Source organism: Gorilla gorilla, chromosome 17 (genome assembly GCF_029281585.2).
Source record: "Gorilla gorilla gorilla isolate KB3781 chromosome 17, NHGRI_mGorGor1-v2.1_pri, whole genome shotgun sequence".
NCBI lineage: Eukaryota > Metazoa > Chordata > Mammalia > Primates > Hominidae > Gorilla > Gorilla gorilla.
The window spans coordinates 50,623,253-50,649,091 of NC_073241.2; the positions used below are offsets into that span (position 1 = coordinate 50,623,253).

The 25,839-nt window shown below is 39.7% G+C and overlaps 1 protein-coding gene and 1 long non-coding RNA gene across 8 annotated transcripts in view; one reads left to right on the forward strand and one right to left on the reverse strand.

Annotated features, from left to right (window-relative positions):
* Nucleotides 1-25,839, forward strand: part of GREB1L (GREB1 like retinoic acid receptor coactivator) — a 365,194-nt gene that overhangs the window by 124,311 nt on the left and 215,044 nt on the right. For all 7 annotated transcript variants that reach the window (XR_010131273.1, XR_008673625.2, XR_008673626.2 and 4 more), the window contains exons 3-4: nucleotides 16,572-16,737; nucleotides 17,277-17,474. Coding sequence is in view for 4 of the 7 variants with exons in the window: in XM_055368620.2 (XP_055224595.1) it covers nucleotides 16,581-16,737; nucleotides 17,277-17,474 (355 nt within the window). In the remaining 3 variants the exon portion in view is untranslated. The remainder of the gene's footprint in view (nucleotides 1-16,571; nucleotides 16,738-17,276; nucleotides 17,475-25,839) is intronic.
* LOC134757388 (uncharacterized) overlaps nucleotides 13,097-25,839 on the reverse strand; it is a 70,018-nt gene continuing 57,275 nt past the window's right edge. Inside the window, exons 3-4 of the long non-coding RNA XR_010131274.1 lie at nucleotides 20,582-20,656; nucleotides 13,097-13,728 (exon numbers count right to left, since the gene is read on the reverse strand). This is a non-coding gene — a long non-coding RNA (uncharacterized lncRNA). The remainder of the gene's footprint in view (nucleotides 13,729-20,581; nucleotides 20,657-25,839) is intronic.

Consider the following 25,839-nt stretch of genomic DNA (forward strand, 5'->3'; position numbering starts at 1 on the left):
GGCAGAAGAAAGAGAACTGTTGCATTCTGTTTCACCAGGTGCTAGGAGGAAGCAACATTAGCCTTTTTGATATGGGAGGCACATTCTGTGGACCCTGGAGTTAGGCTGCAACAATTGAGGAGGTCAAAGGACAGCTGAGTGGGGTCAGTGAGACACCATGGGGTGTATTTTGTTACTTAGTAAAAGGAGCAGCCTCCTAAACCTTAAAGGATTCTCTTGAAAATCTGTGTTGTGAAAAGGTTTTATGAGTCTCATGGCAAAAACTCCTGATTTATCTAAGGAATGCTCGCTTTTGTCTAATGGAAGGATAATCCTTACCAAATGTTGGCAACGTCTATAAGAGTCAATATAGGTCTGAAAGAACAGTTGGAGTTTGAAGTGTACTTTGCTTTTCAAAATGTTTATCATTTTAGTGTTTCTCAGGAAGAATTTTGCACTGTTGAAATATCACCTTTTTCTTTCCTTGGAGCAGAAAGCGGTAGCGGGTGGGGAGTGAGGGAGGGTGGACGGGGAGAGGTAAGCCGGGAACCTACATTAATTTAAAAATCATTCTACAAGCTTTTGGCCTAATCTGCAAACAAGGTATTATTATTAAACCTTTAAAAACACCAAAACTTGTTAACTCTAAAAAGTAATATTTGAATTTATTTTAACTTACGAGGAAAATGGGTGGTACATGAAGTGTCATGTTTCTGGAATACAGATTTTTTTATTTAGTTGTTGATAGAAAGGGCTGTCAGTTGACAAATAACCTTAAACCTTGTGTTTCTTCCTGAATGTGGTCAAGAAGAAAATCAGTGTCAGAGTCAAGAATAGAGAATAAGAAAAGCAGTACAATAAGGAGTTTTCTCTTTGAAGGGAAATGGAGAAGGGAAAAATCTGCATATTGTAAAAGCTCTCTTTACCACAACCCATGACCTCAAGAGACTGCTTATATGATGTGGATACCTTTGAAAGGTATTAGCCACCTGGCAGGTTATGAAAGGAGACTGTTAGAGGAATTTGGCAGTATTTTGATATTCCAGTTTATATACTATCTTTTATATTTCAATCTCTACACATATATAGACAGAAAGCGTATATTACAATGTATATAGTAAGGGAAGAAAGATAAAATGATAAGGCCTATAATAGGCCTTGTTAATTTATAAATTTACAATATCTACTACTTGTGTGTGATTTGTTTTGAATTTTTGATAATCACTCATGTTAAAGGAACATACACATAAATGTAAGGCTTAGCATGTAGTCTGCTCATTTTCTATTTTCTCAAGGTTAAAGCACCTTTCAACAACTAATTTAGAAACCTAAGTATAGTGACTGATAATTGCCTAGAGAAAACCCACAGCTGTTTAAGAGGCCTTAAAATTGTGGCAAAACTGACAAATACGATTAGCAATGTTAATAAGCTAAGAAGATGGAAAGACAGGAGCAGATGACAGAGTGGAAAGATGGAGGTAGCAAGAAATCATAAAAGAATAGAATGTTTAAGAAAAAAAACAGTGTTCACGGTTGCTTTGAATTTATAGTGCTTTTTCTTTCAAGCAAAGTCTCCTTCTTTTATTACTTACTCTCTGAATTACCAGTGGAATGTGTGCTTTGCAGGTTAAATAATTGAAATATATTTGTTCAGCCCCTAATTCACATCTGATTTTGAAAGAAGACAGCTATTTGGCAATAGTATTTAAGAAAAACAATCAAGTTTTGCTGATTCTAAGGCACAATTTGATTTGCGGTACTTTTTAGAAGTCAGTTTTAAATGTACTTCTGTTTTATTGTAATTACTTTGGGAATTTATTTACCCCTCTTTGTACCCTTGTAATGCTTAGTCACTCAAATATATTACACAGGAGACATTGTTTCTGGGTTTAGTGACCCACCATTATCAAAAACAAAACAAAGCCAAAAAAAACCTGTAGAAGTATTTAATGTGTTATTATTACTAATTATCTGGTTAATGTTCATAGCCAACTTTGCAAACAACTTTTTTGGGAAAATTAAATGGGGCTAGGTAAATAAGAGAAATCAGTTGAGTGTTAGGTGGAAAATATTTAGTTATCTATGCCTTTCTCACTATACTTTTTAAAGCATCAGATGAAATTTGGAAAATTATTATAGTATCCTTTGAAATTCTACTCTGCATTTGGGAAATTGGCGAATTGTTTTTTGCCTCTGGTGTTTTATGCAGATTTTAATGATTGTTGTGATAAATCCCCAGAAGTTTGTTTTCGGAAACCATAGAGACTCTGAACTCTGAATGTGACAGCGTTGAAAGATGTGGTGAGCCACACTTTGGAAGCATTTCTGGTTATTTAATGTTTTCTGTTCTGGATTATTGACTGTTCTCCCTGTTGAAAAATTGGTCTCTGGTGACATGGTAGAGGTCACACGTTGCCTATTATTGTTTTGCTTCTTTGATCTTACACAAGGATTGCCTCTGGTAATTATACTAGTTCCAGAGAGTCTTGACAAGAGGTGTTTATTTTACAGAAGAATTTCTGGCATTTCAAGGAAGAAAGTAAAGATTTCCAGTGGTAACGTGTACTTCTTTGTTACGAAGGAAAAATAGCATTGTAGTCATGATAGTTTTTAGTCATTATTATGAAATTATTTAGCATAGTACAATAATTATTTCTAAAACAATTTAATATATATTGCATATCTGTAAGTATATTGCTAAAAAGGGTAAATTTTAGGATTAAGTTAATAGGGTTGGGTTTTTATTTGAATACCTAAAATACTTTTGGCTTTACAAACTATAAAAAGAAATTTGCCCAGCCTGGCCAACATGGTGAAACCCTGTCTCTACTAAATAAATACAAAAATTAGCCAAGCGTGGTGGCACGCGCCTGTAATCTCAGCTACTCAGGAGGCTGAGGCAGGAGAATCGCTTGAACCCGGGAGACGGAGGTTACAGTGAGCCACAATTGCACCACTACACTCCAGTCTGGGCAGCAGAGCGAGACTCCATCTCAAAAAAAAAAAAAAGAAAAGAAAAGAAAAAAGAAATTCATCCAAATTTCCAAATTTAAATGTACAAAACTATTAAAGGAGTTTAAAATTTTTGTCTTTTAATCTGTTTGCACTTTCTAAACATTCTCAGCAAAAGGATGAATAAAAATGAAATAAAACACTTCTGTTTTGAATGCATGATTAGCTTTGTGCTTTTATGGAATGTGCTTGGGAAGAGATATCTCTTCAGACCAGTTTAATATATAATTGGATAAGACACAAAAGCTCAATTTATTCATTTTTTTTTTACTCAGTTCCAGCTTTAAACAAATTATATGTCCCCCAAAACTCACAATCTATTGGGGGAAGTTAGACAGATACTAGACCCAACTAACTATAATTGAGAATGACAAATATCAATTTAAAAGAATAAATGAAATGCTCAGAGAGCACAAAAGAGAAAGAACAAAAATATGTAATTGTTTAATATTTTGGATTTGAGACTGAAAACTTACAGGAAGTGTGTTTGGTTTATTTGTCTGAGAGTCATACATTATTCACTCTCATCAGGGAATATTTTTAATAGAGAAAGAGCATGTAAGCAGAAATACAGTAACAAATAATTTTGTTATACAAAGAGTTTTATCACTGTAAGGGACAGTCATAATCTGTCCTATAGAATCATTCTACAGATGAAGAAACTGAGCTTGAGATAGGTTAGGGGACCTGTTCAAGATCACATCAGTAGGGACACAGCCAAGCCTCTTAGAACTTAAGAAATCTTTTATCTCTCAATCATTGTACATACTCTAGAGTTGTACTGTTCAGTATGACAGCTACTAGTCACATGTAGCTATTTAAATTAATTACAGCTGGGCACAGTGGCTCACGCCTATAATTCCACACTTTGAGAGTCTGAGGCAGGTGGATTGCTTGAGGCCAGGGGTTCGAGACCAGCCTTGCCAGCATGGTGAAATCCCGTCTCTACAAAAAAAATACAGAAAATAGACGGGCAGGTGGCACATGCCTCTAGTCTCAGGTACTTGGGAGGCTGAGGCATGATGCAGGAGAATTGCTTGAGCCCACGAGAAGGAAGATCACACCACTGCACTCCAGTCTGGTCAACAGAGTAAGACTCTGTGTCAAAAAAAAATTAATTACAATTAAATAAAATTGAAATTTTAGTTCCCCAGTCACACTGGCCACATTTTAAGTGTTCAGCTGCCACATGTGGCTAGTGGCTACCATATTGGACAGTCCAGAATATGAACGTTTTCATTATCTTAGAAAATTCTGTTGGGCAGTGCTGTTCTTGGTGTCAAAGGTCATCTCATGATTTGTATATATGATTGTACAATTTCTTAATAAATAAATTGTATATAGTGCCAAATAGCAGCCTTTGGAAGTTTTACATTATTTTTCCTAGAAACAAGGCTCCAGAATCTACTGTAGTGCCCAACTTTTATAAAGGAAAGAATGCATCTTACTTTTCTTCATATCCTCAACGTGGCACAATGATACAAATTTTTTTTTTTTAATTTAAAAATGGTTGCTACTGGCCAGGTGCGGTGGCTTATGCCTGTAATCCCAGCACTTTGGGAGGCTGAGGTGGGCGGATCATGAGATCAGGAGATCGAGACCATCCTGGCTTACATGGTGAAACCCTGTCTCTACCAAAAATACAACAAATTAGCCGGGCGTGGCGGGCGCCTGTAGTCGCAGCTACTCGGGAGGCTGAGGCAGGAGAATGGCATGAACCTGGGAGGCGGAGCTTGCAGTGAGCCGAGATCACAGCACTGCACTCCAGCCTAGGAGACAGTTTGAGACTTCATCTCAAAAAAAAAAAAAAAAAAGGTGCTACTATGACTACCAACATTTTCTGCACTTTTTTTGTGTGCCAGGCACTATTCTAAAAAGTTATTACTGTATGTAAAAATCTCATGTATTTTCACAAAAATCTATGAAATTAAAAGTACTCTCTCCATTTTACAGATGAAAGATTGAACAATTTGCCCAATATCATACTAGGAGTAGGTGGGTACAGGATTTGAATTAAGGTCATTGGACTCCTGAGTCAATGTAATTAATCCCTATGACAGTAGAATTTCTATAAATGCTGAGTGAATAATTGTTAAAGTTTAGAGAGTGACATCTGTAAAGAAAAAGGTAATAGAAAACTACGAAGTTATACAAATTTGTCTTTTTTTTTTATTTTTGAGACAGAGTCTCGCTCTGTTGCCCAGGCTGGAGTTCAATGGCATGATCTCGGCTCACTGCAACCTCCGCCTCCCGAGTTCAAGCAGTTATCTGCCTCAGTCTCCCAAGTAGCTGGGATTACAGGCACCCGCCACCATGCCAGGCCAATTTTTGTATTTTTAGTAGAGACAGGGTTTCACCATCTTGGCCAGGCTGGTCTTGAACTCCTGACCTTGTGATCCACCTGCCTCAGCCTCCCAAAGTGCTAGGATTACAGGCATAAACCGCTGTGCCCGGCCCCAAATTTGTCTTTTTAGTATTATACCTGACACGAGAGATTTTTTTGCAATTTTTTTTGTTTTGTTTTTTTAGCTCATCAGCTGTCTATAGTGTATTTTATGTGTGGCTCAGAACAATTCTTCCATTGTGGCCCAAGATGGCTTTGAATGTGACCCAACACAAATTTGTAAACTTTCTTAAAATATTATGAGATTTTTGCCAGGTGCGGTGGCTCATGCCTATAATCCCAGCACTTTGGGAGGCCGAGGCGGGTGGATCACCTGAGGTCGGGAATTCAAGATCAGCCTGACCAATATGGAGAAACCCCATCTCTACTAAAAATACAACATTAGCTGGGTGTGATGGCGGGCGCCTGTAATCCCAGCTAGTTGGGAGGCTGAGGCAGGAGAATCGCTTGAACCTGGGAGGTGGAGGTTGCGGTGAGCCGAGATCATGCCAAAACAACAACAAAAAATTATGAGATTTTTTTTTGCAATTTTTCTTTTTTCTTTTCTTTTCTTTTCTTTTCTTTTCTTTTCTTTTTTTTTTTTTTTTTGCTCATCAGCTATTGTTAGTGTTCATGTATTTTATGTTTGGCCCAAGCCATTTCTTCTTCTTCCAGTGTGGTCCAGGGAAGGCAAAAGACTGGACACCCCTGTTCTAGAGGGATGACTAAATTCATGATACCCTTTGGCAGGAATGCTTCCTAGGTGGTGAGTGTGCTTCATATCGTCTCCGCTGAGAAGGCACGCATCATCTCACTGCCTCACTTTTAGTGATGCTAAGCTCAACCAGTGGGTTCAGGAGGTGACAGCGTGATCTCTCCATTATAAAGTTCCCCATCAACCTTCTGTCTCATGGTTTCACTTATTACCATTGCCTGCATGAATTTTTCATTAGGGGTTACAAAGTGGTAATTTTATAATTCTGTCATTCTTTGCCCCCTGCCTCTTTTTTTTTCGAGACAGAGTTTTGTGTCACCCACACTGGAGTGCAATGGTGCTATCTCAGCTCACTGCAACCTCCGTGTCCCAGGTTCATGGGATTCTCCTGCCTCAGTCTCCCGAGTAGCTGGGATTATCGTGCCCAGCTAATTTTTGTATTTTTAGTAGAGACGGAGTTTCACTATGTTGACCAAGCTGGTCTCGAACTCCTGACCTCAGGTGATCCACCCGCCTTGGCCTCCCAAAGTGCTGGGATTCCAGGCCGTGAGCCACTGTGCCTGGCCCTCTTTGAACATTTTTTAGCTGGAATTCTTCTTTTAAAAAAATTCAAACTCTCAGTAATCAGGACTATTTGGTTACTTGGAAGTACAGAAAGAGCAGAATAAATGCTTTGTTCTTTTCTTTTTGAAGTACAGAAAGAGCAGAATAAATGCTTTGCTCTTTTCTTTTAGAAGTACAGAAAGAGCAGAATAAATGCTTTGCTCTTTTATTTTCCTGCTTGTAGTGCTTTGTTTTTGTCTTTCCAAAGGAGCTCTTGCTTTTTCTCCTGTAGTAGCAAAATTAATTTGTGAATTTTTATATTTTAAATTGCTTCGGTCAGTTGGATTTATTCTCTTTTATGTTTGGTTTCTCTAATCTTTAGCCTATGGGAGCTCTTCAAGTAGTCTCGTATGTCTTTTAACATGCTTCATTAGTTCTTTTTTTTTTTTCTTCAGGCCAGGTTTCACTCTGTCACCCAGGCTGGAGTGCAGTGGCACAATCACAGTTCACTGCAGCCTCCACCTCTCAGGCTCAAACAATTCTCATGCCTCAGCCTCCTGAGTAGCTGGGACCACAGGCACACACCACCACATGCCCAGTTAATTTTTGTATTTTTTGTAGAGACAGGGTTTCGTCATGTTGCCCAAGCTGGTCTCAAACTCCCGTACTCAAGCCATCTGCCTGCCTTGGCCTCCCAAATTGCTGGGATTGCAGGTGTGAGCCACTGCACCCAGCCTTATTAGTTCTTGATAACCTTTGCTTTCTTGTTCAGATGTTCGAGGCTCATCTTGCGTATTCCCTGCCCCAGACTTGGAACTGGTCATACCTTGAAAACATCTTGATTCCTTTCAGTGTGGAAGGCATTAGGCCACTACAATCAGAGTATAGGAAGTGCTTATTAATAGTAATTGAATGGTATTGCTTCTCAGATTTTTCAGTAGACAAAGCTTAGAAATACATATTTTAAAACTTAAAATGAGTTATTACTTAGAATATGTACATCCCCATCTACCTGTACCACAGCTTACTTTGCTGTTAAAATCACACAACCCCAAATTAGTGTTTTAGATTCAGTTCTTTTTCTTTTAGCTTGTACATGGTCTTTTTAAAAATCAGTGTTTTTCTTGTTCTTCCTTGTCATTTCCTTTTTAAAAATACTTTTAAAAATTAATGTTTATTTGTTCCAGATAGTTGGTATTAAAAGAAACTTTTATTAAAACCCCAAGTGCAGTACTTGAAAATATATTTATACTTAATCAAAAGGGGAACTTTTTTCCTTTTCCTTTTTTTTTTTTTTTTTTTTTCCACACAGGGTCTCATTCTGTCAGCCAGGCTGGAGTGCAGTGGCATGATCATGACTCACTGCAGCCTCGACTTCTGGGCTCAAGCAGTTCTCCCACCTCAGCCTCCCCAGTAGCTGAGACCACAGGCACCCGCCACCAATCTTGGCTAATTTTTGATGTGAGGAGGTTTTTTGTTTTGTTTTGTTTTTTGTTTTTGTTTTTTTTTTGAGACGGAGTCTCACTCTGTTGCCCTGGCTGGAATGCAGTGGCATGATTTTTGCTCACTGCAACCTCCGCCTCCTGGGTTCAAGCGATTCTTCTGCCTCAGCCTCCCGAGTAGCTGGGACTATAGGCATGCACCACCACGCTCGGCTAATTTTTGTATTTTTAGTAGAGACGGGTTTCACCATCTTGGCCAGGCTGGTCTTGAACTTCTGACCTCGTGATTCGTCCACCTCAGCCTCCCAAAGTGCTGGGATTACAGGCGTGAGCCACCACACCTGGCCCTGATGTGAGGAGTTTTTTATTAGAGCGGTACGGTTATTTTGTTGTGATTTTTAAAATTGTTATTTGGTTTTGTGACTCTTAGGCTCATATCTTAAGTTAAAATTTCCTTTTCAGCCTGTCTTGCAACTGTGATAAATAGAGATGAGGCCACATCAGCAAACAAACATTTTCTTTTCTGATTTTTTTCTTTGGAGGTCAGCAGTTTTATAGTACATTACCAAGCATTCATTTACCCAATTGGGCCATCTTGGTCAGTGGGTTAGTAGCTTAATGGTCTGAGTGATAAAGATAGCACCTAAGAGAGCTGCTTCTGAGCCAAACTGATTTGGTTCTACCCTGTTTACCTGTTTCCTTGTAGGGTGATCTTAGGCAAGTTCCTTAACTTCTCTAAGCCTCAGTTATCTTGAAAATGTGAGTAATAATAGTGCTTGCTCGGCACTTAGTAAGCTCTCCATGCTACTCTTGCAATCACTGAAGAGATGCTTTCTTTCACATTTTTTGACAATAACTACCACCATCACCACCACCACCACCACCATCACTACTGCTAGTAATAATAACAACAGCTACTATTATATTAACTGCCAGTAATGCCTGCCATTGTAACATGTGCTTCACATACAACTTTAACTACAAGTAAGACTGTATATTCTGAAATCAATGCTTTAATTGTAAAAAGTCTTTGAGAGTTAAGGGAAAATTTTATCACTGAGGAGGGCATTTCTCTCTCTCTCTCTGCTGTATACTTTTTTTAAATTTTTTTGAGATGGAGTTTTGCTCTTGTTGCCCAGGCTGGAGTGTAATGGTGTGATCTCGGCTCACTGCAACCTCCACCCCAGGGTTCAAGTGATTCTCCTGCCTCAGCCTCCGGAGTAGCTGGGATTACAGGCGCCTGCCACCATGCCTGGCTATTTTTTGTGTTTTTAGTAGAGACGGGGTTTTGCAATGTTGACCAGGCTGGTCTCAAACTCCTGACCTCAGGTGATCCACCCACCACCTCAGCTTCCCAAAGTGCTGGGATTACAGGCATGAGCCACCTGGCCTATTTTTAAGAAAAAAAAAAAAAAAGCAAAAACAAAGAACTGAGGGGCCCAAAAATCTCACGTCACTTCTGTAGATTCTAAGACATAATTATGAAAACATAGACAGGGCCAGGCGCAGTGGCTCACGCCTGTAATCCCAGCACTTTGGGAGGCCAAGGTGGGCGGATCACGAGGTCCGGAGATGGAGACCATCCTGGCTAACACGGTGAGACCCCATCTCTACTAAAAACACAAAAAAATTAGCCTGGTGTGGTGGCAGGCGCCTCTAGTCCCAGCTACTTTGGAGGCTGAGGCAGGAGAGTGGTGTGAATCCGGGAGGCGTAGCTTGCAGTGAGCCGAGATCACACCACTGCACTCCAGCCTGGGCAACAGAGCAAGACTCTGAGAGTCCGTCTCAAAAAAAAAAAAAAAAAAAAAAAAGAAAGCAAGCCAACTTGTAATTTCCACTATATACTTATGTATTGTATGTATCTGGCCGACATCAAGTTTATAAGACTCCATTACATTGCTTTTCCATATTTTTTATTGTAAAATTACAAAAGGACAAACTATATTAAATATTTTGTCATAGCACTACAGACCTCTGAGATACTAACAAGCATTTCTGTGACTTTGAGAAAATGTCAAAGAAAAGGACAGTAAAAAATATGAGCAAATCTTTCTGCATCCCTAATTAATTGCTCCAAATGCAGACTGGATCAACTACAAACCACCACAACACTGTGGTTTGCAGCCTTTCTGCTCTATCCTTTTCCCTTTTTCCACAGAAAGAAAAATTGCAGAATGGTGATGTGGGTAAAACAGGCAGCCTCTATCCCCGGTGACTTTAGGAAGTGGGGCTAGAGAGGTTGGAAGAAAAAAAAAAAAGAGTAGCTTGGGAAATAGGTGCCTGCTAATGCTTCCACGCCTCTCCTCAATTCTCCTTTTCCTTTTGAAAATGGAAAAAAGTAATAATGCACTCTGAGGGACAGTACTCCTTAACCTGTATGTTTTCATTTCCTTTTTGTGAAAAGTTTCATAGTTAATAATTACTCTATTATTAAAACTGTACTTCTATAGTATTTATTAAGTACATAGCAGAGAGGTCGGGTACAGTGGCTCAGACCTGTAATCCCAGTACTCTGGGAGGCCGAGGCGGGCAGACCACCTGAGGTCAGGAGCTTGAGACCAGCCTGGCCACTTGGGAGGCTCAGGAGAGTTGCTTGAACCTGGGAGGCGGAGGTTGCAGTGAGCCAAGATTGTGCCACTGCACTCCAGCCCGGGTAACAGAGTAAGTGAGACTGTGTCTCAAAAAATTTTTTTAAAAAATAGTTTTGACTTCATGGACCATCTCTACTAAAAATACAAACATTAGCCAGGTGTGGTGGGGGGCACCTGTAATCCCAGCTACTCGGGAGGCTGAGGCAGGAGAGTCACTTGAACCCAGGAGGGGGAGGTTGCAGTGAGCCGAGGTAGCGCTATTGCACTCCAGCCTGGGCAACAAGAGTATAACTCCGTCTCAAAAAAAAAACAGAGACAAGGTATCATTATGTTGCTGGTCTCAAAGTCCTGGCCTCAAGCAATCCTACCTCAGCCCCCAAAGTGATGAGATTACAGGTACAAGCCACCATGCCTGTCCAGAAGTTGCCTTTCTTTTTGCATTCGATGTAATGACTAGTTTTGAAAAGTATCTTTCCATCTTCTGCCTGAAGTCAAATTTATTCACATTGACTTCCAGTCAGGTGTTACACCATCTCAGGCATGGGGGCTCTTTGAGATTTAGAGGAAACGGAGGCTGGTGGATAATGCCAACAATTTCAGTGACCCTGAATACCATGGCATATGACATTTAGAATATATTACACAGACGTCCTTTGAACTCCACCCTTCTTCTTTGGGTAGCATTGGGATATCAAGGGCAGAACTCCATAGTCAGCACTAAATAAGTCTGGGGTCAGTTATGTAATTCTTTACATTACCATTATTTATTTTTATTTTTATTTTATTTTATTTTTTGAGACGGAGTCTTGCTGTGTTGCCCAGGCTGGAGTGCAGCAGCGCCATCTTGGCTCACTGCGACCTCAGGAGATTCTCCTGCCTCAGCCTTCAGAATAGCTGGGACTACAGGAGCACACCACCATGCCTGGTTAATTTTTTGTATTTTTAGTAGAGGCAGGGTTTTGCCATGTTGGCCAGGCTGGTCTCAAACTCCTGACCTCAGGTGATCCGCCTGCCTTGGCCTCCCAAAGTGCTGGGATTACAGGTGTGAGCCACTGCACCTAGCCACCATTATCATTTTTTAAATGCCCTGTTATGTTTTTATTTGGAATAGAGTCAGCTAATTCCTTTTATTCTACCAAGTCTCAGCAGGGAATAGATACTTCCCATTGACTTCATCTGAATATTGCTAATGCTTTTGTAGGATTGTGTATGTCTTCTGTAATGGTGAAACTCCATTGCCCATTTTTAAATTAATTTAGTGTTTTTTTCGGGGGGGACAGGATCTTGCTCTGTCACCCAGGCTGGAATGCAATGGCACAATCATAGCTCACTGCAGCCTCCAACTCCTGAGCTCAAGTGATCCTCCCTCCTCAGCCTTCCAAAGTGCTGGGATTCCAGGCATGAGCCACCAGGCCCAGCCTGATTTAATATTTTTATTCAGCATGATATTTATCTGTTGTTTATATATGTTCTGTCGTATTACTCCTTAAACTCTAAGTTGAAGAGATTGAGATTATGTGATCCTCCATGTATAACTGGGTACTTTTTAAAAATTAAACTAAAAAGACCTGTTGGAGAATGTAGGTTTTCAAGATTTTCTTTTTTATTTTGAAAGGAGTTTCGCTCTTGTTGCCCAGGCTGGAGTGCAATGGCACGATCTTGGCTCACCACAACCTCCGCCTCCCGGATTCAAGTGATTCTCCTGCCTCAGCCTCCCGAGTAGCTGGGATTACAGGCAGGTGCCACCACACCCAGCTAAGTTTGTATTTTTAGTAGAAAGCGGGTTTCTCCATGTTGGTCAGGCTGGTCTCGAACTCCTGACCTCAGGTGATCTGCCCGCCTTGGCCTCTCAAGTGCTGGGATTACTGATGTGAGCCACCACGCTGGGAGGTTTTCAAGATTTTCAATGATGAAAGGAAGATAACTTGTTGGAGTGGTAATAGATTAAGAGGCAGCAATACTTCCAGACATTGGTGCTCTGGAAAAAGGCTGAAAGTTCACTTTTGATGTTATTTCATTGTTCACAGATAAGCAATCCTATGGTTAACTGTGCTAGTTCCTGGTCCTTTTCTCTCTTTAGCAAAGAAGAAAGGTGAAATGGTTGTTGGATTTTGGTTTAGATGCATAAACTAGTGGCACAGCCTATTTCTCCTCCAACCTCCCCCCCGTTTTGATCACGTATGGTACTGCTGAAAAGTAAATTACTTCTGAGCTTTAAAAATGTTTAATGTTTGTATTGTACTGGTGGGGAGTCTTAGGAGCCTGGCCAAAAACTTGGTGTTTCAGGAACATTTCAGTTGACAGACTTTGTTGATTTTCTTCTGTTTCTTCATCTTTTAATTGGGTATTTTATATACATATGCAACTTGTAATTGGGTATTGTACATTTTGAGTATAAACTTTTTGTAAAAAAGAAACCTAATGATTTAAATTCATGGCATTTTGTTTTTATTACCTATATCAGAAAAGTTGCCAAAATAGGACCCTGGCTTTTTCTCCAAATCATAGGAATCTCTAATAAAGCTTTGACAAACCCAGCCACTCTGATGGAAATCACCGCATACTACTCACTGCCACCAGGAATCACATCAGAAGTCTTCTTTGCTGTGTAAAAGTAGCTCAGGGGCACCAAAATCTTCTGCAGAGCTTTAGTGTGTGTCTGGGAAACTTGAGATAGAGTTGTAGATTCCCATGCATCATCTCCTCCCTGCTCATGAGTGGGCACGCTGGGTGTTGGCGCTCTTTCCTGATGAACACTGATGCATCCTCAGGGTTCTTCTCAACCAGTCCTCCAGGGACTCTCTCCAGGGAGTTAATCAGAGTTGGCATTCCAGATAAATTTTAAATTCGATCCCTCTCTTTGATAGAAGGGGGGCCTAAGATATTCTCAAAATTACCTGTCTTGAAATGAGATTTATCCAAGGTGAGGCTGTACAGTAAGAGTGCGGGCTTTGTCATCACATGACTAGATACTGAGTCCTGGCTCTATCCATTATTAGTTGAATGGTAGTGAACTGGTCACTTCGTTTCTTCAAGTTTTGGTTTTCTGTTTTGTTTTTTAATCTGTGAAATGGAAAGAGGTCATACCTTTTTCAGAATACTGAGGATTAAATACAACAATTTTTATAAAGTGCTTAGTAGACTATCTAGCCCAACAGTTCTGAGATTGTTAGTATTAGAACCCATTTATGCTGTTAAAGATTATTGGCCAGGCGCGATGGCTCACACCTGTAATCCCAGCACTTTGGGAGGCTGAGGCGGGTGGATCACGAGGTCAGGAGTTCAAGACGAGCCTGGCCAAGATGGTGAAACCCCGTCTCTACTAAAAATACAATAATTAGCCAGGCACGCCGGGCGCGGTGGCTCACGCCTGTAATCCCAGCACTTTGGAAGGCCGAGGTGGGCAGATCACGAGGTCAGGAGATCGAGACCATCCTGGCTAACACGGTGAAACACCATCTCTACTAAAAATACAAAAAATTAGCCGGGCGCGGTGGTGGGCGCCTGTAGCCGCAGCTACTCGGGAGGCTGAGGCAGGAGAATGGCGTGAACCTGGGAGGCAGAGCTTGCAGTGAGCCAAGATAGTGCCACTGAACTCCAGCCTGGACGACAGAGCGAGACTCCGTCTCAAAAATAATAATAATAATTAGCCAGGCACAGTGGCAGGCGCCTGTAATCCCAGCTACTCGGGAGGCTGAGGCAGGAGAATTGCTTGAACCCAGGTGGCAGAGATTGCAGTGAGCCGAGATTGCGCCACTGCACTCCAGCCTGGGCGACAGAGTGAGACTGCATCTCAAAAAAAGAAAAAAAAAAAAAAAGATTATTGAGGACCCCATAGCATTTTTGTTTATTAAAAATTAAAACTGAAAAATTTTACGAATATATATTACTTTTAGAAATTATAATAAAACCCCACTGTATATGAACATAGATAGCATATTTTATGAAAAATAATTGTATTTTCCAAAGACAAGTTAGTGAGTAGCTTATGTGCTTCTGCATTCAACCTGTTGCAATATCACACATCCTGCAGATTCTGGAAAATTCCATGTACACATATGAGTGAATCAGAGTCAAAAAGACAAATAATATCCTGGTAGTAGTTTGATGATGTGCCCAGGAATGGACAGCTGACCCATTTCTAGCCAGAGATTCAAGGAAAAGTTTGCTGGGAAGAGGCATTCCGTTCCAAATAAAGAGACCAAGGTTTCTAAAAAGAAGGTCTTTTGCCCTTTTGATTATTTGGAATGTAGACATGATGCTTTGGTTTGTCACAGCTGTTTGGGGACAAGATCGAGAGTAAAAGTCAACACATTCAGGGTGATGGAGCAGAATGACAGGAAGAGCTCTGTTCTTGAGAGCACTGTTGAACAGCTGAACCAGCTCCTACAAGCCTTACCTACCAGCTTTGAACAAAAAAAATTTTTGTTTAAATAGTTTGAGATAGTTTTGGCTGAGTGCGGTGGCTCATGCCTGTAATCCCAGCACTTTGGGAAGCCCAGGCAGGTGGATCACTTGAGGTCAGGAGTTTGAGACCAGCCTGGCCAACATGGGGAAACTGCATCTCTACTAAAAATACGAAAATTAGCCTGGTATGGTGCTGTGTGCCTGTAGTCCCAGCTACTTGGGAGGCTGAGGAGAGTTGCTTGAACCTGGGAGGTGGAGGTTGCAGTGAGCCAAGATTGTGCCACTGCACTCCAGCCTGGGTAACAGAGTAAGTGAGACTGTGTCTCAAAAAAATTTTTTTAAAAATAGTTTTGACTTCGTGGACCATCAAAAGGGTAGGCTCTTGGCCCCACCTCCACCCCCAAGACCCTTTGAGTATCATTAGCCATTAATTAGCACCCAATAAATTGTAGTTATTATTGTTATACATGGAAATTTTTTTTTTTTTTTTTTTTTTTTGAGACAGAGTTTTGCTCGTCGCCCAGGCTGGAGCGCAGTGGCGCAATCTCGGCTTACTGCAACCTCCGCCTCCCGGATTCAAGTGATTCTCCTGCCTCAGCCTCCTGAGTAGCTGGGACTACAGGCACATGCTACCATGCCTGGCTAATTTTTGTATTTTTAGTAGAGACGGGGTTTCACCATGTTAGCCAGGCTGGTCTCAATCTCCTGACCTCATGTCACCCGCCCCAGCCTCCCAAAGTGCCGGGTTTACAGGCATGAGCCACTATGCCCAGCCTATACATGGAAATTTTTATAACCAGCAAGTACTATAGTACTATATAAATATTAGTGATGAGAAGTAAAGGTCATGACTTCAAAGTTTTTTGCCATATACTTTATTGAAGGGTCCCAAATAAGATTGTACTTCAGATGAAGCAAAAGAAACAACAGTGTTTTTCAAATACTAGTAATACATAAATGAATTATTCAAGTTGAAAACGCTCAAGTCTTGCTTTCAGAAATTTAATTAAATATATAACCATAAAACTTTCTTTTTTTTCCAGAAGACAGCCTTTTTCCCCCATCTAGAGTAATAGATCTTTGTAAAGAGAAAATTCATTACTTACTCTAAAACCACTGATAGAGTTTCTAGGGAGTTATAGTAGCCTCCTATAAAGGTGATATGGCCACAGTGTTAACCAGGTTGGGATTCATGACTGACAGGTCAGTCTTGATTTACTGGTTGGAGAGCCTTGACTTAAGCATTTATTACTGTTATAGATACAAAATCCCTTAAAGGGGCTTTTTGAGTTGGGTTTGGGCTGTGAAGACAAAAAGCACACGTGACATGATAACAAGTAACTTACACAAGCTGTCTTAAGATCTCTGGGTAGTTCATATATTTCACATCTTAACAAGATATATGGACATAGTTTAAATTAGCTCTACCTGTACTTTGAGACATAGAACGTCTAATTATATCAATTTTATCCTTTCTTCTTTTTCTTGGGGATGGGTAGGTGTAGATCATGGGGAATTCATATGCTGGGCAACTGAAATCTGCTCGATTTGAGGAAGCTCTCCACAACTCCATAGAAGCCTCCCTCAGATGTAGTAGTGTGGTACCGCGGCCAATTTTTTCCCAGCTATACCTGGACCCTGACCAGCATCCTTTCTCATCTGCAGGTAAGTTTCTCAATCACACACATTTCTGGATTCTTTTTTTTGTTTTGTTTTGTTTTGTTTTTTTGAGATGGAGTCTCCGTCTGTTGCCCAGGCTGGAGTGCAGTGGCGTGATCTCGGCTCACTGCAACGTCTGCCTCCTGGGTTCAAGCGATTCTCCTGCCTCAGCCTCCTGAGTAGCTGGGATTACAGGTGCACGCCGCCACTCCTGGCTAATTTTTTTTGTATTTTTATTAGAGACAGGATTTCACCATGTTGGTCAGGCTGGTCTTGAACTCCTGACCTCGTGATCCACCCGCCTCCACCTCCCAAAGTGCTGGGATTACAAGCATGAGCCACTGCACCCGGCCACTGGACTCCTTTTTAAAAAAGTGGGATTCTTGTTTTAGAAGTGGGGATTCCAAATCTTGGGACCTCTGAGATAAAATGGCTAAATGTTAGAAAATGCTAGACCTTTTTTCTTCAATTATGTCTTTCAGAACTGTGCATTTTTCCATAAGCATCTTTTTATTAAATCTGCTGTGATTTATTTGCTTACCCAGATGTCAAACCCAAGGTGGAGGATCTGGACAAAGATTTGGTAAACCGCTACACTCAAAATGGAAGTCTGGATTTTTCTAACAATCTAACAGTTAATGAAATGGAAGATGATGAAGACGATGAAGAAATGTCTGATTCAAACAGCCCACCAATTCCCTATTCACAAAAACCTGCCCCAGAAGGATCTTGCACTACAGATGGTGGGTTTCAGTTGTGTTTTCTTTTTGCTATTTTGTCTCTAATATTGTCTGACATATTTCTAATTATTACATGAGGTGCTCAAGGCTGGAAACTAGTAATTATCGTATGGAGAGGAATGAGAAATGATTATGCTCTCATTCACATTATCTCCTGTGACTTCACAACAGATGTCTGTAAGAAAGACAAGTATTATCATCCCATCTTAACAGATAAAGAGACTGAAATTCACAGTTGTTGACTTCCCTGAGATGGTCTGTTTAGAATTGCAGAGGCAATTCTAAACCCAGGTCAAGGCTTTTCCAGTATTCCAAGTACTTTCTGCAAGAATGCTACTATTTTAGGACTTTTTTAGTGTTCCCTCTTCGTACTTCTTTCTATTCCCCCCCGCCCCCGGCCTTGCAAACAATCAGAGAGATATTAGAAATTTCATATTTACCTTTTACATTTATTTTGAACACTCATCCGATATAGAGGATTAAAATATTTTATACATATTATAAATGTAAAAATTTATAGAGGATTAAAATGTGTATATTTTGTGAATCCCTTTTTATTTATTAGGGTCAACCTTCTCTTCCACCAAGGCTTCACACTTTACAAGAAAATCCTAGTATAAAGCATTTCCAGTATTTCATGGTTTTGGTGATATAATAAATTACACTCTCTTCCCTCCATTTAATAGTTTACTGTGCTATTTTCTGACCATCCCAGCCTAATTAGTTCATGAATATTACTTTGTCCAGATTAGCCAGAGTATTGTTCTTATACCCAGAATGACTTGGACCTAGGATGATTTCAGTGCATGAAAATTTTGGAGTGGGGGAAATGGGAGAAGAAGAAAAGGGATATAATTTCAGAACATTCCTCTTACAAAGCTTTAAGTGCAAATAATTAGAGAAAAACTAGAGGTTCAGATATGGAAAGTCAGAAAGCCCTCCTTGGGAGTTTTATTTTCTCTTGACTTTTTTTTTTTTTTTTTTTTTTTGGACAACGTGGGAGTCAAAATCCCCTACCTAGGAGATGAGGAAACCTGAATAATTCTCCTGGTAGCTTCTAAGTGCCCAATTCACTAAAGATGGCCTCTAGCAATTAGTACTACTGCTCTTTGATTCGGCCCTGCCTGTAGCGCATTATTCCTTATGAATTTGTTTATGATTGCTCAAACTTAATATATATGGATTTATTCATTATTGACATAATACAGGCCTTTAAGCCTGTGGAGGTGTAGGAGGTGACTAGCATTATGTTTCTTCTTACTTGCTTTACGTCCATCTTCATGCCTTTTATTTAATTGAGCTGTCAACTCATTTATCAGGTAACAAAATGGAAGGTGAAATGGTGCTTAAAACGTTGTTGGATTCCCACTGAGAATCTTGTTATGTGTGAGAGTTACATAGAGTAAAAGCTTTAGAGGATAATTTTCAAATATCTAATTTTATACCAAAAAATGGGAGAGAGGTTTCCATTCTTCCTGTGCCCTAGGTATGTTTTTAGTTTGCCTTGTAGGGTATCTGGCACTGGTGTTATTTATAAGCAGGTATGGAGAGCTGTTTAGTACCCACCAAGGTATAATAAACTCAGTGATCTAGAGATAGCCAGTATTTCTTAAACTTTAAAACATGAGAATATGAGAGTGTATGGGAAGGGTAATATCATTTTAAAGATAAAGGAGGTGCAGTTTTTTTTTTTAACTGTCTCACTCAAGTTCAAGATTTAGATTCCAAGACAATTCAAAAACACTAGTCCTACACTTAGATTCCTGTATCAGCTACTTTTGGTTCTTATAATTAATGTCCATTTTTTCCCGTTTTAATTCACCTTGGGGGAAGGCATTTAAAACAAAAAGTTTGTAATTAATTTGGTCGTTTATAGTTTGTAGATACCTTTTTTTTTATTTAAGACGGAGTCTCACTCTGTCGCCCAGGCTGGAGTGCAGTGGCGCGACCTCAGCTCACTGCAGCCTCCACCTCCCGGGTTCAAGCAGTTCTCTGCCTCAGCCTCACAAGTAGCTGGGATAACAGGTGCCTGCCACCACGCCCGGCTAATTTTTGTATTTTTAGTAGAGATGGGGTTTCACCATCTTGACCAGGCTGGTCTTGAACTCCTGACCTCATGATCCACCCTCCTCGGCTCCCAAAGTGCTGGGATTATAGGCGTGAGCCACTGTGCCGGGCCAGTAGCTTTTTTTTTTTTTTTTTTTTTTTTTGAGTCCTCAGCCTCCTGAGTAGCTGGGACTACAGGCGCCCGCTAACATGCCTGGCTTCTTTTTTATGTATTTTTAGTAGAGACAGGGTTCCACCGTGTTAGCCAGGATGGTCTAGATCTCCTGACTTCGTGATCTGCCTGCCTCGGCCTCCCAAAGTGCTAGGATTACAGGCGTGAGCCACCACGCCCAGCCAGTAGCTCTTTCAATTGAACTCATTCTAAGATAGTTTTAAGAGCCTTCTTACTCAAAGGGAGAACAGTTCTGAAATTTTCCTTATGAAAATGGCAGTGAAATAGGGCAATATACTGCCTGAACTTAAATAAGCATACCACCTTCCCTTCATGGGAAATCCTCTATTTACTTAAGGCTCAAAGAAAGGTAAAGCTATTTTTAGAGGCAATTTAGATAAGCAAATACTTAACACCTGATGGGCTGCTGGGGTTTACCATTCGGATGTAAATTTTGGTTGCTAATTTCTTATGTAAATTATCGGAATAGTGTAGGTTCCTACCCTGCTGGGAGGCAGTTGATTGTCCAGAGGGGTAAAGGACAACCAAATTTTAGGCCTCCAAATACTGCTTTGATTACTTTAGTTTGTGTTTATAGCTGGTTCTGTAAACTTTTCCCTGTCCTCTTTTAGTTTACTCTGTAACCTTCAAGTTGGAGATAATTGGAGAATGCTAATCTGTTTCTGTGAAGTGAAATCTTTGGCTGTTTTCTTAAGGAAATGCAGATGAAGTTTATAAAGAAGACCTGTCTACTATTATTCCTTTTTTAAAAAACTAAAATCATTTGCTCTGGTTTTAGAGCAACATTTCAGTGTTATCTTCAGAAAATGAAATTATTTCAGGGGCAGATTTGTCAAAAAAATTATTTGTATGCCCGTTATCACTAACTTACGTTTCTTTGCTTGTAGAGTATGAACAGGCTTAGATCCTCCCTTAGGATACTCTTAACCAGATCTTCTCGTAGCCTCTAAAAGAAAGATCACGTCAGTCCTTCAGAATTATTTAGATGTAATTCAGAATTACCCTGTTGGGGAGTCCTAAGGTTGTGTTTTGTTTTTTCATTTAGTTCAAGATTTTAACTGAGATTTAATATTTGATGTTTATTAGACTATTAATCAGACATATTTCTAGTAGTGGGAAAATAGAACTACCTGTCACACTGGATATTGGGATCCTATGTCTTGAGATAGAATGTTTCATAGATTTTGTTTTTAGCTATCCACTCTTTTTTACAGACATACACAGCTTATTTTCCATCTGAAAAAACTAAATTAAATATTGCTGTTTGCATAATGTTTTTACTCTCGTAGGGATCCCTCATGATATATTTTGTGTATCATTAGCTGATCTGAATCCCAGCAATGAGGATTTGGAGGAAATAGTAAATAGATACATACTTTACAGAAATAGACCAGACCCTTGGCAGGAGAACTTATTCTTAGAATAACTACAAACTGAATTCATAAACTTTTGCTTGACTTAATGAGCATTTTTGGCATGGAGTTGATTTCTTCTGGACCCTGTTCCTAGACACAGCCCTGCTGTGCCTTTCTTTCCTATTCTCTTCTTAATTAAATTGCCTGTATGGCTTGTGTTGGCAAATAGCTACATGGTAAAAGATAAAATAGAACTATTTTATTTTATTTTTGAAGAACAGCTTTAAATTTGTGAAAATTAAGAAAATAGTACAGTTTCCATATATCCCCACACAGTTTGCCCTATTATTAATATCTTAGTATAGGACATTTGCTACAATTAATGAACCAATATTGATACACTTTTATTAATTTTAATAACAACTAAAGTCCACAGTTTATTTGAGTTCCTTGGTTTTTTCCTAATATCCTTTTCCTGTTCCAGTATCCCATCCAGGATACGGCATCAGATTTAATTGTTATGTCTCCTTAGGTTCCTTTTTTTTTTTTTTTTTTTTTTTTTTTTGAGACTGAATCTCGCTCTATCGCCCAGGCTGGAGTGCAGTGGTGGTGCGATCTCGGCTCACTGCAAGCTCCGCCTCCCAGGTTCACACCATTCTCCTGCCTCAGCCTCCCGAGTAGCTGGGACTACAGGCGCCCATCACCACGCCTCGCTAATTTTTTGTATTTTTAGTAGAGACGGGATTTCACCAGTTCCTTTGGACTGTGACAGTTTCTCAGACTTTCCTTGTTTTTGATGACCTTGGCCGTTTGGGGAGTATTAGGCATATTGTAGGAGACCCCCCTATTGGAATTCATTTGATGTTTTTCTCCTTATTAGATTGAGGTTATGAGATCTGGGGAGGAAGATCACAGAGGTAAATTTTTATCTTATTCTTTCAAGGGTACATACTATCAACATGATTTAACACTATTGCTGTTGACCTTGGTCACCTGGCTGAGGGGCTGAAGGAGTGTTATCCCCACTCTCCTTCCACTACATACTGTGGAAGGAATCCCCAGATCACACTTAAGGAGCAGGGAGTTATACTCCACATCCTTGAGGGCAGGCTACGTAAATTATTTGAAATTCTACTGCCTGGGAATTCATCTCTTCTCTCCCATTTATTGATGGGTTCATTCGTTTATTTATGTCATTATGGCCATAAATATCTACATTTATCTTATGTTTATAATCCAATACTAACTTATTTTGTTGCTCAAATTGTTCAGTTTTGGACATTGGGATCTCAGTTGGTTCTCGTGCCACCTTTACAAACCCCCATCATTATGGGGTGGTTTTTTTTTTTTTTCATCAAATAGGAATTTTCTCTTTTCATGGGCACAGGAACCTCTTGACTTTTTTTTTTTAAGGGAAGGAGGCTAGGCACACACCTCTCATAGAATACAGTAATTGTTTAATAATTATTGCTTTTCTCCTCTAGGTGTCCTCATAAGTGGGAAAACCCTCAAAGATCGTAATACTAAAAACTATTTGTGTGGATTGTGTAGTTTTCATTTTGCCACAGAAATTGCTCTGAAATAATCTCTCTTCCCTAGAAAATCCTGCTTTCTTCAGGCCTTCTCCACACTAACTGTGCCTTCTCTACTCTATACCTCTTTAGCCCAGAAACAAAATTGTAACTTTTCCCTCTTAGTCTCCCTTTTGCAATGTATTGCTTGAGAAAGCTCAGCAGAAATGTCAGTCTGTGAGCATGAATTACTCTTGCGGCTTGCCAAAACTTGAATTTTAAGAACTCATTAGCAAGTATGAAATAGGTGAATACCGACACAGTCAATGGCTGGCAGGGGCTGGTGTATCAAATGATGCTCAGAAATCAATCTGAAAAGGCCACAGGGAAGTCAAGTGATAGGACCCAACAAAAATAGGCAAGGATGAAGTTATAGGAGAGTTCTCCATCAGACTAGAGGAAGGTGAAACAGTATACAGTCACATGCCAAATAACACCATTTTGGTCAATGACTGACTGCATATATGATATTGGTCCTGTAGGTTCCAAAGCTGAAAAATGTCTGTTGCCTGATGACACTGTAGCCATTGTAAAGTAGTGCAATGCATTACTCATGTGTTTGTGGTGATGCTGATGTAAAGAAACCTACTGCACTGCCAGTCATATAAAAGTATAGCACATACAATTAGGTACACCACATGATACTAGGTAATAAATGACTATGTTATTTCAGAGTGCACTCCTTCTACTTATTAAAAAAAAAAAAGTTTACTGTAAAACAGCCTCAGGCAGGTCCTTTAGGAGGTATTCCAGAAGATGGCATTATTATCATAGGAGATGACCCTCCAAGCATGTTTTTGCCCTGAAGACCTTCCAGTAGGACAAGATATGGAGGTGGAAGAGTGATATTGATGATTCTGACCCTGTGTAAGCCTAGGCTAATGTGTGTGTTTGTGCCTTAGTTTTTAACAAAAAAGTTTGTATGTTTGTTTGTTTTTGTTTTTGTTTTTTTTGAGACGGAGTCTCGAGCTGTCACCAGGTTGGAGTGCAATGGCGCAATCTCGGCTCACTGCAACCTCCGCCTCCTGGGTTAAAGTGATTCTCCTGCCTCCACCTCCTGAGTAGCTGGGACTACAGGCGCCTACCACCATGCCCAGCTAATTTTTGTATCTTTAGTAGAGATGGGGTTTCACCATATTGGCCAGGATGGTCTCAATCTCTTGACCTTGTGATCCACCCGCCTTGGCCTCCTAAAGTGCTGGGATTACAGGCGTGAGCCACCGCACCAGGCCAACAAAAAAAGTTTAAAAAGTAAAAAACAAAACAAAACAAAAATTTTAATACAAAAAAGCCTTATAGAATAAGGATATAAGAAAGAAAACGTTTTTATACAGCTATACAAAGTGTTTGTGTTTTAAGTTTTATTATGAATCAAAAGGTTTTTAAAAGTTAAAAAGGTGATAAAGTTAAAAAGTTACAGTAAGCTAAGGTTAATTTATTATTGAAGAAAAAAACATTTTAGTAAATTTAGTGTAGCCTAAGGGTACAGTGTTTACAAAGTGTACAGTAATGTCCTAGGCCTTCACATTCACTCATTACTCACTCACTGACTCACCCAGAGCAACTTCCAGTCCTGCAAGCTCTGTTTTAAGTGACTTATACAGGTGTGTCATTTTTTATCTTTTATATCATATTTTCACTGTGCCTTTTCTGTGTTTACATATGTTTAGATACACAAATACTTAGCCATTGTGTTACAACTGCCTATAGTATTCAGTACAGTAGAATGCTATCCAGGTTTGTAGCCCAGGGGCAATAGGCTATACCATCTAGCCTACATGTGTGGTAGGCTCTACCATCTGGGTGTGTGAAAGTACACTCTATGATGTTCACACAACAAAATCGCCTCTTAGAATGCATCCATGTGGTTAAGTGATAAATGACTGTATATGAGTCAGAGAGGTGTTAATGAGGTCAAAGGAGCAGTTAATTAGGAGTTAAGAGACCTGGGTTCTGGATCTACTGTTTCTGGTGGTTGAGTATTTGGCCTTGGGCCACTTTCTTAGTCTCTTGGGGCCCTTCTTTCATTTACATATTAAAGAAGTTAGAACAGATCTGTGTTCCTCAATCTTTGACTCACATATGTCTCTTATAATAGTGTGTAATCTTTTGGATTCAGAGATTTAAAAATTAATTCTGTCATTACATGGCATGTGATAAGGACTTGATTTTAAATAGAAACTAATTTTAGATTGGTTTGTTTGTTTATTTATTTATTTATTTATTTTGAGACAGAGTTTCACTCTTGTTGCCCAGGCTGGAGTGCAGTGGTGCAATCTCGGCTCACTGCAACCTCTGCCTCCTAGGTTCAAGCAATTCTCCTGCCTCAGCCTCCCGAGTGCCTGGGACTACAGGTCCATGCCACCACCCCCAGCTAATGTTTGTATTTTTAGTAGAGACAAGATTTCGCCATGTTGGCCAGGCTGGACTCGAACTCCTGACCTCAGGTGATCCACCCGCCTCAGCCTCCCAAAGTGTTGGGATTACAGGCGTGAGCCATTGCACCTGGCCTACCTAGATCAGTTTATTCATATACTGTTTGATATTCATGCTGTACAAGAAAGATTATCTACAGGGTTAGTACCAGTCTTGAGTGTTGAGTGCATTGAATAAGGTAATCTATATAGTATTTAGCACTGTGCCTGGCTATGGCAAGTGCTCCATAAGTTTTAGCTGCCATCATCATCATCATCAGTTCCCAACTTTCAAACCTGTGAGCCCTGTTCCTTAATAGAGGTGGGTGGGCACGGCAGATTTTTTTTTCCAATGGGTTCCATGTATCCATAGGCTCCAAAAAATGTTTGTAAACTAAGTAATATGACCGACATATTTAATGACTATTTTCCAAATAAATATAAATGATATTTTGAACAAATGCAGATTCACTTAAAATTGCTAAAGAATTCATAAGTTTTTATATTTTTTCTTAATTCATGAACTTCTAGAGTTAAATTGACTTTTAGAGTTTAAATTGACTTTTGTTAATGTTAAAAAGGGATCTATAAGCTTGAAATGATTGAGCCGTGTAGTCTTGATAATTTTATTCTTTCTTCTGTTGACTTTTCCCAATTTTATTAGGCTTGTTTTTGAGGTTTGGTGACCCAAACTATATGGTAAATTTAATATGCCCCACCGCTTCATCCATTTTTTTTAATTTAAATTTTAATTTTTTTTCTTTAAAAAAAAAATTTAGACAGGGTCTT